The sequence below is a fragment of the Myxocyprinus asiaticus genome, chromosome 30, assembly GCF_019703515.2.
Source record: "Myxocyprinus asiaticus isolate MX2 ecotype Aquarium Trade chromosome 30, UBuf_Myxa_2, whole genome shotgun sequence".
NCBI lineage: Eukaryota > Metazoa > Chordata > Actinopteri > Cypriniformes > Catostomidae > Myxocyprinus > Myxocyprinus asiaticus.
In genome coordinates this window covers 15,339,031-15,354,175 of record NC_059373.1, presented here as the reverse complement: position 1 = coordinate 15,354,175, position 15,145 = coordinate 15,339,031, and the positions used below count along the sequence as shown (strand labels likewise).

The 15,145-nt window shown below is 37.1% G+C and overlaps 1 protein-coding gene across 3 annotated transcripts; it reads right to left on the bottom strand.

The window, feature by feature from the left end:
- Positions 1-4,546: 4,546 nt before the first annotated feature.
- Positions 4,547-14,396, bottom strand: LOC127420634 (actin-binding Rho-activating protein-like). 3 transcript variants are annotated; one of them, XR_007893835.1, is made up of 3 exons: positions 8,069-9,721; positions 5,240-5,794; positions 4,547-5,104 (listed from the first exon to the last, which is right to left on the bottom strand). XR_007893835.1 is itself a non-coding variant. In XM_051663043.1 (3 exons), the coding sequence occupies exons 2-3, from the start codon at positions 8,707-8,709 to the stop codon at positions 5,311-5,313; spliced, it is 1,125 nt and encodes a 374-aa protein (XP_051519003.1). In that variant the 5' UTR covers positions 8,710-8,982; positions 14,381-14,396; the 3' UTR covers positions 4,547-5,310. The 3 variants fall into 3 exon arrangements, 2 of the variants coding, with proteins under 2 accessions (XP_051519003.1, XP_051519002.1); XM_051663043.1 differs by adding an exon at positions 14,381-14,396 and having other exon boundaries at positions 4,547-5,794; positions 8,069-8,982; XM_051663042.1 differs by having other exon boundaries at positions 4,547-5,794.
- Between the last annotated feature and the right edge of the window lie 749 nt (positions 14,397-15,145).

The following is a 15,145-nucleotide window of genomic DNA, read 5'->3' as shown; positions in this document are numbered from 1 at the left end:
TTAAAAGCGTGTAGTCTCTTCTCTCAAAGAACCATGGGTATTGTAGTTGCATAAGTAAGTAAATTGAAAGTAAATTGGTTGTCGGATTGAAGGAAAAACCAACTCAACATATTTTATTCAAATGTGCATTTTAGACATGCTTCCTATTTTTATTTATTTAGACACGTTTCCTGTTTTATTTATTTATTCATTTATTTAGTTTATTTCATGAAGATGATTGCATTTACACAGTGGCAGGTTTAGGCAAGGGCGACATGGGCTGCTGCCCAGGGCGGCATCTTGTGAGGGCGCCCTGAACGCTACTGCATTTGCATGTATTAATTTAGCATACACTTTTATTCAAAATGATTTACAAGTGAGACTTAAACAAGCAGAAATGATAAAGAAATGAATGCAGATTATCATAAACATGATAGCTGCTGTGCTATTGTTTTTTTCCCTGTAGAACATGCACTAAAAAAATTAAGATTTATGCATTTACATTTTGTAAAAAAATTCCATCAAACTGAGTTGATTAATCTTTAATAAAATAAATATTTTAAGTTTTATTAATTTAGTTTAGTTAAACATTATACAATGAAATTGAATATGAAACTGAAAAGTGTAAATCTTAAAACCTGTTTCATGATGCCATAAAGTCATTAATTTCATAATCATTTTCTATAGAGTGGAAAAAGTCCTCCCCTATGACATACATAGTCAAAGGTCTCCTTATCGTGGACCTTTCCTAGATTTTTCTAGATGACAGCTGTGTTGGGTAGTAATGGACTACATGTAATATGTTTATGTAATCAGATTACAAAAATGTAGTACTTGTAATTTGATTACGTTTTTAAATGTGCATAATCAGATAACAAGGGGGAGGAACTTTGGGACCGACAAAATAGCAGATTGTTTGATTTCATGTTTACTAATGTTTAATGAAACTGTGTAAAGGAGTGCATATCTGTAGGCTACTTAATACTCTTAAAATTAGATTATAAATAATCAGATAGTAATCAGATTAGATTAACTAAAGAGTGTTATCTAAAATATTATGTTACTGATTACAATTTTAGTTGTAATTTGCCATCAGTACCTGATTACATTTCAGAAGTAATGTGTTATGCTGCTCCATTCAAATTGGATGTGGGATATTCCTACTTGATATCTCCGATCTCTGACCATAAAAGCATTCCATTACCAGATGCTCGGAAGATGACGTGTAAGGAAACAAAACTGCAATGCTGTGCATGACTTTCTTTCTTCTGCTGAACACGAATTAAGATTTTTAGAAGAAAAATTCAGCTTTGTTGGTCCTCACAATGCAAGTGAATGGGTATAAAAATTTAGAAGCTCCAAAAGCACATAAAGGCAGCATAAATGTAATCCATATGACTCCAGTGGTTAAATCCATATCTTCAGAAGCGATACGATAGGTTTGGGTGAGAAAAAGGTACATTTTCAAGACATTTTTTACCATAAATCTCCTGTTTTTGCTGATTCGCATTCTTCGCCCATATTGCCACCTACTGGGCAGGGAAGAGTATTGATAGATAAAAAGGACTTAAATGTTGATCTGTTTCTCACCCACACCTATCATATCACTTGAGAAGACATGGATTTACCCTCTGAAGTCATCTGGATTACTTTTATGCTGACTATATGTGCTTTTTGGAGCTTCAAAATTTTGGTACTCATTCACTTGCATTGTGAGGACCTACATAGCTGAGACATTCTTCTAAAAATCTTTGTTTGTATTCAGCAGAAGAAAGAAAGTTACATACATCTGGGATGGCATGAGGGTGAGTAAATGGTGAGAGAATTTTCATTTTGGAGTGTACTATACCTTTAACCACTATCCACAAACAGACAGAGTGAACAGAGAGTACTCAGTGTGTGCCTCTGCATCAGTGTCATAAAATATACCCCATTAGGTAAAAGTGGCCGTCATTGAACCTGGAACAAATGATGTGGAAAAGACCACCATTCTGGATCTAACCAAGTTCAGAAGAGTTGATTGCAGCATATTTGCTATTACCACTGATAGAACACTAATTACTTTTTGACTCCAAGGCCCCCCAGTCACCAAGTCAATATGCAAATGCCCACTCCCTCCTTCAAAAAAATCTCCTGAACTAGATTTTTGATAATGAAAAATAAATAAATAATTGTTTTTGTTGCAAGGAGGCCTATTCAACAAATAACTCATATTTTTGTATCTTAACAATAATATATACTGAAATATATTATATATATATATATATATATATATATATATATATATATATATATATATATATATATATATATATATATATATATATATATATATATAAGTACTGTGCAAAAGTCTTAGGCACATAAGATGTTTCACAAAAACATTTGTCTTAAGATGGTTATTTACATCTGCTACTTTAGTGTGTCAATAGGAAATATACATTTTATACTCCCAAACATTTCTTTTGCAAATAGAATAGAATAGAATAGAAGAACAAGGAGCCCTGCAACAGATGGCATGGCCCCACAGAGCCCCCACTGTACATCGGGTCAGTCTGGGATTACACAAAAAGACAGAAGTAATTGAGACAGCCGAAATAAATAAAAGAACTGTGGTGAATTCTCCAATCTGCCAACAACCAAGAAAAACTGTGTCCAGGTGTAAGTAGGAGAATTGGTGCTGTTTTGAAGGCAAAAGTGTTCACACCAAATATTGATTTAGCACTTTTTCTGTTTACTGGACTTTGAATGACATTAATTGATAAATGAAAACTATTTATGTCATTATTTTTTTAAGAAATCCTCACTTTGAAAGTTTTTCACAAGTGCCTAAGTACTGCACAGTACTGTATATATATTATTTAACACACACACACACACACACACACACACACACACACACACACACACACAAATATTTTAAACTTAAAAAATAGAGAATAGAATAATGTTTTGAAAACAACCCAATATGTCCTTGTTACCATCAGCTACTTAAAACATATTTTATTCAATAGATTTTGATAATTTACTCAGCCCATATAGTGAATTCTATAATACATTTCCAATACTTCTATTATCCTAGGTAATATCGATGAATCAACTTTTCATATCTGCTTCACATAATATATTTACAACTAATGCATTCAGAGTAAAATATGTGTGAGCAAAAACACTATTACGGCATGTTACATACTTTTTAATTAATTAAATACAGAATGTAGACTTCTAGTCTAAACATTTAAGTGGCGCTGCAGAAAAAAGATCATTTGTTTGTCTAACAAGTGTGCTTGTCTAAATACTGTATGAAGTTTTGTTCCACACCTTTATCTCGTGCTACTTCCCGTTAATGGTTTTCCATCCGCATTCCTGAAAATGACAGTCAGCTCTGGTTTTTCTGGTTTCCAGACAAAAGACTACTAAAGCATTAAACCAAATGGAATGATGGAATGCTTGGTCTTATATCTCTTTTTGATCTGTGATTGAACATTTTCTTTAATGAGACTGGCTTTGTTCACTTTTTCATACAACTTTTTACCAAGAAACCACTAGCAATGGGTGTAGTTTTCATAAACATGCTGACATTTGTTTGTTCTTTCAGAATGTACTCATGTTGGCCTAATTATTGTCAGTTTTGAGTCATGGTATTCCAGCAGCATTGTTTGTGAACCTGTTGCACTCCATAAAGTCGTGTGATGAATTGGAAAAATTCCTGACATAGTAGATTACTTCACCACGGACTTTTCTGACAGTTTTGAGAGATGATAGTAAATGTTTCTTCATCGACCATTATTTTTAAAGGAATAGTTCACCCAAAAATGAAAATTCTCTCATAATTTACTCACCCTTATGCCATCCCAGATGTGTATGACCTTCTTTCATCTGCTAAACTCAAATTAAGATTCTTTTGGTCCATACAGTGCAAGTGAATGGGTGCAAAATCACATAAATCAGCATTAAAGTAATCCATAAGACTCCATTGGTTAAATCAGTGTCTTCTGAAGTGATATGGTTGGTGTGGGTGAGAAACAGATAAATATTTAAGTCCTTTTTTTACTATAAATTCTCCTCCCTGCACAGTCAATCTTCACTTTAACTTTCACATTCTTCTTCTTGTGTTTTTGCTGATTCACAGGGTGAAGAATTTCTAGCAAAAAGGACAAATATTGTTTCTCACCCACACCTATCATATCACTTTTGAAGAAATGTATCAAAACACTGGAGTTGTATGGATTACTTTTATGATGCCTTTATGTGCTTTTCGGAGCATCAAAAGTTTGGCACCCTTTCACTTGCATTATGAGGACCAACAGAGCTGAAATATGCTTCTAAAAATAATAATTTGTGTTCTGCAGAAGAAAGAAAGTCTTACACATCCGGGATGTCATGAGGGTGAGTAAATTATGAGAGAATTTTCATTTTTGAGTGAACTATCCCTTTAACAAAATAAAATAAAGCAAATAAAGAAAGAAACAACGTGTTGGTAAAATTTCCACGTATTGCTATAAAAAGGGTTATATTTACGTTTCTTACAAATAACTTTTTTTTATTATTAAATCCATTACATTTCTAAATTCTCAAAACACATAACACATCTGTAAATGGATATCTCAGAGAAAGCTTTTAAAGCTGATTTTAGTGTTACTGCTCCCTCTTATGGATACACAAATTACTACAAATACAGACCTTCAGGCCCTAAATTCTATTGCCTTTGTGAAAAGTTAGGGGGGAAAAGCCAAATCTGTCATTATCATTTGCTTATTTACAGGAGATTATTCAAATTTGTCAGCAATGTAACAAATCTTTATAGATGTATACACTTAAATAAATTAAACATACTGCAAAAACACGGAAGAGCTGAGGCAACTCAGAAAACTCAGTCTGTAATTAAACAAACCATAAAGGTGAAGTGTGTTTTCTTTTATTATGTTAAAATACTTTCTCCTATCCCAGCTTAATATGCAGAGACAACTATGAGTAAGTCATTTGTATGTTGAATTCACAGAGAAGTGTAAACACTGTTGCTCTGTGACACTATCAGACATTGCTCAGTTTCTTTGAGCATCTTGACACAGTAATTTTGGCTCAACCACTATAGGTCTGCACCATCTGTGAGTTTCTGGTAAACCTGTTCAAAAGCAATCAAATTTTACAAGTCAGCTTTGTGATGTTAATGGCACAGACATTACACACTTCAGCTTTAATTCATATAGTATATGACAATACATATAAACACACAGAACTGTGGTAATAATTGTTTTACCTTTCTACATGTCATCTATAGCAGCAAAATCTTTCATTTTGAGTCCAGAGTGAATGACTTCATGTCTTATGTCATACTAACAGAGTGATAATGACACCATCATCCTGGCCCTGCCACAGCATTTCCCTTTCAAAGTCCACCTTTCTATGCTTCCTGGCCCTCATTAGAATACCCACCACTTTATCAGAGATTCGCACATATCTGTCAAACAGCTCGCCAAAGGTCACTCGAGTGTAACCATCTGGATCTGGGTCTGCCATAGTCCTTATGATGTAGCACATGTCGTCGATCTCACGATGGATGTGCGCTTCTGCACGTCTAGCCCTCTCAGCTGTCTTACTGCCCTCTTTGGGCCGCCCGTAGCCCTCCTCACCCTTCTGCAGCCGTGTTGACATGGAGTACTCATAATCAAAGTCTTCGCTGAAGGGGTTCAGCTTCTGATTAATGGAATGCTTGGATGCCCAGTTTTGCCAGCAATTTTTTAGGTTGCCCACAGCGCTGTACTTTTTGGACAAGGCATTTATTTTGTTGGCATCTTCTACATCCTTCTTGCTCCTAAGACATTAGCAAAAGAGATATGATTTATAAAACTATGCAACTTGCTGTGTTGGGTATATTACTTCTGAAATGTAATCTGGTACTGATTACAAATTACACAACTAAAACTGTAATCAATAATTTACATATAGTCTTTTAGATAACACTTTTTAGGTAATGTTTGATGCTGATTATGTGTGGATTGCTTATTGCATGTTTCAGTTAATGTTTTTATAAATATTAAATATTTAAAACATTAAATTCTGTATACTTTGATGAAAGAACCAATTTGCAATCCATTTATTAAACATACTGTAAGTATACATTGAATCAATTAGCCTCTTTTAAAGTCAAGACAGATAATATGATAGATAAAGAGAGTGATAGATAATGTAATCCATATGTAATCATGTAATCCATAAAACTAACTATTAGCTGATTACAAACATTTAAAATGTAATGCAATCTATTCTAATCTATTACAAGTTTATAATCTGATTATGTAGTCCAGATTACATGAAGTCCATTCCTAAAGTCCATTACTAACCAACACTGACAATATTAGACAGTTAAAAAATGTGCATATTTGTCTTAAAGGGATAGTTCACTAAAAAATGAAAATTCTCTCATCATTTACTCACCCTCAAGCCATCCCAGATGTGTATGACATTCTTTCTTCAGCAGAACACAAACAAAGATTTTTAGAAGAATATTTCAGCTCTGTTGGTCCTCACAATGCAAGTGAATGGTGACCAGAACTCAGAATGTCCAACAATGACATAAAGGAGGCATAAAAGTATTCCATATGACTCCAGTGGTTAAATCCATATCTTCTGAAGCAATATGATAGGTGTGGCTGAGAAACAGATCAATATTTAAGTCCTTTTTTACTATCAATCTCTACAATTGACCACCCCCAGCCAGTAGGTGGCAGACTGTGAAAAAGTCACACCAGCATGTGGAAGTGAAAGTAAAAGTGTAGTTTTTTAGGTGTAATTATTTTTTATTTTTTATTTTTTTTAATTTTTTTACATTTGAAAAAGGACTTTAATATTGATCTGTTTCTCACCCACATCTATCATATCGCTTCAGAAGATATGGATTTAACCACTATATTCTTGTGGATTACGTTTATACAGCCTTTTGAGTTCTGGTCACCATTCACTTGCATTGTGAGGAGCAACAGAGCTGAAATATCCTTTTAAAATCTTCCTTTGTATTCTGCAGGAGAAAGAAAGCCATACACATCTCGGATGGCATGAGGGGGTGAGTAAATGAAGTGAGAACTTTCATTTTGAGTGAAATATCCCTTAAAATAAATGGTCTTAAATAATGTTACTTTAAAGGTGCACTCAGTAACTTTTTACTTATGTCATCTTGGACTTACAGTGACACCTAGTGGTGTGGATGCAGCATCATTCAAAATCAACAATTTTCAGTTACAGATGCCATTGTAGAAATTCACTATTCTCAGTCAACCATGATTAATTTAATCCAAGAGTGAAAGTGTCCAATAACAAGAAGGTTACTGAGATTAAGCGAGTAGTATTCAGCTGGTCATGAAATTCTAAAATGGCAGCACCCATGAGGGTGCCCCTGCCCCATGTAAAATAAAACAGCTTTTATAAGGTTACTGATATGACTTGAGTCCTCATCCCATTTGAGTGGGAATGATTTTATATATATGTTTCAAATGTACAATTAATTTCTTTAGGACTAAAACTTTTTTAATGGGGAAGTAATTACTGAGCGCACCTTTAAAGTTTTTAGGTCTATAATACTTTGAAGGAATATATGAATGGATAATGCAGTATATGGTAGATTAGTTATCATCATCGGGACCACACACATATGGCATTTTCATTTGTACACAGACATAAAGTTGTTATTTAAAGTGCTTGAGTAAAACAGCACAGCACTACTTATTAATAGATCGATTTAAGACAGTCTATCTATCTTTTATTACCATGACAAACTAACATTCTGTACTAACATACAAATTAACTTTGTACCTGACCTACCTGAAGCTACACACTTCAAACGATAGTTCACCCAAAAATGAAAATTACGTCAAATTGACATGTTTTCCATACAATGAAAGTGCAATTCTGCCTAATTCCTTTTGAGTTCCATGGAGTCATAAAGGTTTTGAACAACGTAAAGGTGAATAAATGATGACTGAATTTTCATTTTTGGGTGAACTATCCCTTAACAGATCTGCATTAGTACTTCTCCTTAAAAACACTTTCAGCTTCTGACCTTAATTTAGTGTGCTGGGAGAACATAACTCACCCAAGTACAGAGGCTCTTTTGATCCTTACTGCGGACGACTCTGTATTTTCCTTTGTTCTATCATTCGCGGTATCCTCCTGGTTGGTTCCTAGCTGCAGGGCTCTCTCTTCAGCTTCGGGAAACTCATTATACTTACTACCCTCCTTAGCCTGCTTTTTCTCCTTTTCCATTTCCTTCCATCCTCGTGTCAGCTCCGAAACCATGTTGGAGCACTTCCTGCGGCGTGTAGGTGTCCCTTTTTTACTCAGAATCTTGTCTAGTTCATCTGTGGATGGGTCATTACAGATACGTTTGGTCAAAAACTCAATGCCTGCACTTCTCTCCTGGACATCCCTTGTCACCGTTTTTACCATTTGGGTGGTTCTGATGCGTGACTGGCCAGGGGCCTCCACATCCTCCTGGTTGGGGAGAGACTTCTGAGAGAGTCTGTTTTTGGCTGCCTCCTTTTTTGAATCTTTAGGATCTTCAGGGTAACCAGGGGCCCACCCGCTGGGTTCACTGGACTGCTTCTCTTCATTTTCGCTCACCCACTGCTGCCAGCTCCGAGTCAGGCTGCACACCATGCTTATAGCACGCAGCTTTTTAATACTCTTGTTTGCTGAGGGCTTCCTCGTAGTGGCTTCCTCTGTTTTCTCTGACATTGTTTACCTCCAGGGATTCCTTCCCTCATTCACGTCCTTTGTTTCGCCTGGTGCCTTTTATATAACACCTTGTTGTGATTCTCAATCCGTAGTAAATTCTAGGCTATGCGCTCTCTCTTAGGCACACTAGTGCTTTTGAAATGGGTGAACCAACTCTACATGATGGTGGAAAGTATGCCAAGCATCTCCACTGATCTTCTTTCCTTGACACTTGCCTACCTCTGGGACTGGTGGGGAATCACGTTTCATCATAGACACTGGCACTTGCTGGGGCTAAATAGGGCAGAGATGTCAGTGAGTGTTAAGCTTTTTCCTGGGCTGCGCAAATGTGCAGAAAACTGCATAGGAAACAACCTACTCTGTGCATCTTAGTTGAATACTTTGATAACTGACTTTGTCTTTAGCCTTGTCTGGTACGTTTCAAGTCAATCTATTTGAAATAACAGTGTTTTGGTCCACAATAATGTCTTGTCTTAAATAAGTGCAGATATGTAAACTGCAAATGGGGCCTGTATGGATCATGTTCATAAGTTCCGCCAACAGTAAATGATACCGTGAATAATGCACTACAGAGTGACACTGAGTAGATGTGTGCTAATGCCCTAGCTGGAGAAAGACTGCAGCCTGTTAATTCTTTTAAACCAATGCATTGTATTGACAAGAGTTCATTTGGAAAACACTTTTGTCCAAAGATGGTTCACAAGGTACACATTTTTTCAGTATGAGTTTTCCCTGGGAATCAAACCCATAGCATTGGCATTGCAGAGCTTGCTTGCTAACCTGATGTCTGGAGTTTGGATGACAAGATGGCAAATTGGTTGTTGACCACAGTGAGCATTTAGCAAAAATCTGAAATAATAACTGTGCATTTAAATACAGTATTTAAATAGTAAATTTAAATATTATCTGTTAAGCAAAGAGCGCAAAGGAGCAAATGTCAAAAAGTCATTTGATCCAAGACAGATGTGTAGGTGTTTTTTGGTGAGGAAAGAATGTAACACCTGAAGGAGACTCTTTTCTGCTTGCATACACAGTGGATAGTCTTGCATTGCACCTGGCAACATGCAAAGACACGAAGGATTTGACAAAATTATATTGCAACTGAACTGTTAATACAGTGCATCCAGAAAGTATTCACAGCGCTTCACTTTTTCCACATTTTGTTATGTTACAGCCTTATTCCAAAATGGATTAAATTCATTATTTTCCTCAAAATTCTACAAACAATACCCCATAATGACAATGTGAAAGAATTTTGTTTGAAATCATTGCAAATTTATTAAAAATAAAAAATGAAAAAAAAAATCACATGTACATAAGTATTCACAGCCTTTACCATGACACTCAAAATTGAGCTCAGTTGCATCCTGTTTCCACTGATCATCCTTGAGATGTTTCTACAACTTGATTGGAGTCCACCTGTGGTAAATTCAGTTGATTGGACATGATTTGGAAAGGCACACACCTGTCTATATAAAGGTCCCACAGTTAACAGTGCATGTCAGAGCACAAACCAAGCCATGAAGTCCAAGGAATTGTCTGTAGACCTCCGAGACAGGATTGTATCGAGGCACAGATCTGGGGAAGGATGCAGAAACATTTCTGCAGCATTGAAAGTCCCACTGAGCACAGTGGCCTTCATCATCCGTAAATGGAAGAAGTTTGGAACCACCAGGACTCTTCCTAGAGCTGGCCACCCGGCCAAACTGAGTGATCGGGGGAGAAGGGCCTTAGTCAGGGAGGTGACCAAGAACCCGATGGTCACTCTGACAGAGCTCCAGCGTTTCTCTGTGGAGAGAGGAGAAACTTCCAGAAGAACAACCATCTCTGCAGCACTCCACCAATCAGGCCTGTATGGTAGTGTGGCCAGACGGAAGCCACTCCTCAGTAAAAGGCACATGACAGCCCGCCTGGAGTTTGCCAAAAGGCACCTGAAGAACTCTCAGACCATGAGAAACAAAGATTGAACTCTTTGGCCTGAATGGCAAGCATCATGCCTGGAGGAAACCAGGCACCGCTCATCACCTGGCCAATACCATCCCTACAGTGAAGCATGGTGGTGGCAGCATCATGCTGTGGGGATGTTTTTCAGCGGCAGGAACTGGGAGACTAGTCAGGATCGAGGGAAAGATGAATGCAGCAATGTACAGAGACATCCTTGATCAAAACCTGCTCCAGAGCACTCTGGACCTCAGACTGGGGTGAAGGTTCATCTTCCAACAGGACAACGACCCTAAGCACACAGCCAAGATAACAAAGGAGTGGCTCCAGAACAACTCTGTGAATGTCCTTGAGTGGCCCAGCCAGAGCCCAGACTTGAACCTGATTGAACATCTCTGGAGAGATCTGAAAATGGCTGTGCACCAATGCTCCCCATCCAACCTGATGGAGCTTGAGGGGTCCTGCAAAGAAGAATGGGAGAAACTGCCCAAAAATAGGTGTGCCAAGCTTGTAGCATCATAGTCAAAAAGACTTGAGGCTGTAATTGGTGCCAAAGGTGCTTCAACAAAGTATTGAGCAAAGGCTGTAAATACTTATGTACATGTGATTTTTTTTCTTTTTTTCTTTTTAATAAATTTGCAAAGATTTCAAACCAACTTCTTTCACATTGTCATTATGGGGTATTGTTTGTAGAATTTTGAGGAAAATAATGAATTTAATCCATGTTGGAATAAGGCTGTAACATAACAAAATGTGGAAAAAGTGAAGCGCTGTGAATACTTTCCGGATGCACTGTATGTTCTCTCTCTTATGCCATGGACATTTATTAAAGTGCATAGAAGTGTGATTGTGCACATACAAGCATATTTCACTTGAAGGTGTAAAAGTATGCCATCTATGTTTATCTGTTTGTTTTATGACATTAAGAGGCTGTATTAATAGTATCTGTATAAAGCACCAGCCAAACGCAAGGCAGCTGTTGACTGTCAGTCATATGGTGCAGATCTGTGTCAATGGGCATATGCAGAGGACTCAGGGATGGTCACTTCAGAGAATTCTAGCCAACCTGTGCACAATCTAGACACAGATCATAAAGGAAAAGTTCATGAAATGCAACTGAAAACTGATTCTAGACCTGGGAGGGGAGAAAGAAAAACAAATTAACAACATAATAAACTAAAAGGGTCATACTAGCTAAAGATCTGAACGCATTTGACTTATAACCAAAAAAATGAGCCGATATTACAATCAATGTGTGGTCTCAATATTAACACAGATAGAGAAATTAAGACTGAAAGTATCATTAAAAAGAACTACAATATAACCAAAACATATAATTTTAGTTCAGACAAACCTTTGTCTATACTACTGTATTTAGATTTATTGATTGGCAAACCCTTTTATCCAAATTGTCTTACAGTGCATTCAAAGTGTGCACGTTTATCAATACAATACCATTCCATACTTGTAGATAACCTAAGCCAGGGGTTTTCAAACTCTTCAGGGGCCACAAAGGAGTGCTGAAAAGTTTATTTTCAGGGCCGTCAAAGTTAAAGGAATAGTTCACCCAAAAATTAAAATTTGCTGATAATTTACTCACCCTCAGGCCATCCACGATGTATTTGAGTTTCTTTCTTCATCAAAACAGAATTTAAGACTTTTAGGATTTTTGTATGTTTACACGGAGACGATAACGGCATCGTTTTCAAAAACTTGCACTTGGAAACCCGTTTTCAAAAGTTTGCGTTTTCAGGCCCCAAAACGCCGTTGTCGTGTAAACGAACAGCCAAAATGCATAAAAAGTTTTCAGTTTTTAGTTGAAAACGTTGTCGTGTAAACAGCCCCTTAAACTGAGTGAGTGTGTCTGCATCGCAAACACTGTAAGGGATACTATTCTATAGTTTAGGAGCCAAATATGAAAAGGATCTACCTCCTTTTGTGAATTTTGATATTCTTGGAATTATTAACAAGCCAGAATTTTGTGATCTTAATGAACGTGACGGAATATAGCGTGTCAGAAGTTCACTTATGTACTGTTGAGCTAGACCATTCAAAGCTTTGTATGTAGTTAACAGAATTGTTAAATTAATATGAAATTTAACAGGTAGCCAATGTAACAATGTTAAAATTGGGCTAAAATTATCATATTTCTTGGTTCTAGTCAGCACTCTGGCAGCTGCATTTTGAAACAATTGAAGTTTATTTATTTAACTTGCTGGATATCCTCCCAGTAATGCATTACAATAATCTAGTCTTATAACAGCATTCTTCCACATTTCTCAGGTGGAAGAATGCTGTTATACAGACATTGGAAATTTGACTTTCAGAGGACAGACTGGTATCAAATATAACACCTAAGTTCTTTGCAGAAGAAGATGACGTAACAGTACATCCATCGAAAGTCAAATGATATTTTAGCTGCTTATTTTTACAGGTATTTAGTCTAATCATTAGTACCTGTTTTGTTGGAATTGAGTAGAAGGAAATTTCTGGCCATCCAATCTTTGATTTCATTGATACAATCTGCTAATAATATCTCCCAGGGGAAGCATGTATAAGGAGAAAAGCAGAGGTCCTAAAACTGATCCCTGTGGCACTCCATACTTAACTTCTGTTTAATTTGACAAATTCTTGTTTACACACACAAAGTGGAAGCGGTCTGATAAATAGGACCTAAACCATGCTAATGCAAGTCCACTAATGCCAACATAATTCTCCAGCCTATTCAAGAGAATGCCATGATCTATTGTGTCGTAGGCAGCACTAAGATCTAAAAGCACTTGAAGAGAAATGCAGCCGCGATCAGAGGTTCTGAGATTATTGAGAATAACTCTTTAAGAGCTTAGTTGGTATTGGATCTAACATACATGTTGTGGCTTTTGATTTTTTGATAAGTTTTGTTAGCTCTTTATGACCTATAACTGCAAGGATTGAAGTTGCTCGTGAGCAAAATTATGAGACACTGTTTTCTGAGGTGCTGTGACAGTTGATTGCATAGTTCCAATTTCATTTCTGATTATTTAAATGTTATCAGTAAAGAAATTCATGAAGTCATTACTATTGTGCTGCGACAGAATATCTGGTTTATTTGATGCTTTAATTCCTAACCAATTTAGCCACAGTAATGAATAAACACATAGGATTGTGTGGTCATTTTCTTACATTTTTCTTAGAGTTTGCTAAAATATGCTGACCTTGCAGCTTTTAGTGTCTGTAGCTACAGACTCTATCCTTCCATGCACCGCGAAATATCTCTAATTTTGTATTCTTCCACTTGAACTCCATTTTCCATCATTGTGTGTGATCATTGTACCACTTGGCTTTTTTCTTTCATTTTCTTTAATCGAAGGAAATCGATTACTGTCTATCAATAGTGCTAGAGAAGACTGAATTGATATTTTCTGTTATTTCATCAAGTTCTTCTAGGCTTTTTGGCTTACTGAGTATGTGAGACAATTCTGGGAGATTATTAGTGAAGCTATCTTTAGTGGTTGAATGAATAGTTCTACCTGAACAATAGTGTGGTGTAGATTGAGTGACATTAGCTGATCGCAACAAACAAGAGACGAGGTAATGATCTGAGATGTCATCACTCTGCGGTAGAATTGCTATAGTATCAACATCAAATCCATATGACAGAATTAAATCTAGTGAATGATTATGCAATGATCATTTTCGTTATCTATGTGAATGTTGAAGTCACCAACAATTAAAGCTCTATCTACATTACCTTCCCTGGAGGGATGGAGTCCATCTCTCTTTAGGGAGGGGGCCCGAGCATATTACAGTGTCTGACATCGTTTTTGCAAATTCACACACCTCTTTAACATTATCTCTAGTGATCTCTGACTGGTGAAGCTGGACATCATTAGTGCCGACATAAATAATAATTTTTAGAAAATTAGCCAGCACTCATAAATTTAATCGTTGGATGCAGTGGTGTAAAGCACGCCGCCACTGGACTCTAGAGCAGTGGAGACGCGTTCTCTGGAGTGACGAATCACGCTTCTCCATCTGGCAATCTGATGGACGAGTCTGGGTTTGGCGATTGCCAGGAGAACGGTACTTGTCTGACTGCATTGTGCCAACTGTGAAGTTTGGTGGAGGGGGGATTATGGTGTGGGGTTGTTTTTCAGGAGCTGGGCTTGGCCCCTTAGTTCCAGTGAAAGGAACTCTGAATGCTTCAGCATACCAAGAGATTTTGGACAATTCCATGCTCCCAACTTTGTGGGAACAGTTTGGAGATGGCCCCTTCCTGTTCCAACATGACTGCGCACCAGTGCACAAAGCAAAGTCCATAAAGACATGGATGAGCGAGTTTGGTGTGGAAGAACTTGACTGGCCTGCACAGAGTCCTGACATCAACCCGATAGAGCACCTTTGGGATGAATTAGAGCAAAGACTGTGAGCCAGGCCTTCTCGTCCAACATCAGTGTCTGACCTCACAAATGCGCTTCTGGAAGAATGGTCAAAAATTCCCATAAACACACTCCTA

Excerpts from the sequence above, each read along its gene's own strand:
- LOC127420634 (XM_051663043.1), bottom strand. The coding sequence starts at position 8,709 with ATGTCAGAGAAAACAGAGGAAGCCACTACGAGGAAGCCCTCAGCAAAC. Across the intron at positions 5,795-8,068 it reads AAAAGAGCCTCTGTACTTGG|GAGCAAGAAGGATGTAGAAG; the intron begins GTGAGTTATGTT and ends CTAATGTCTTAG.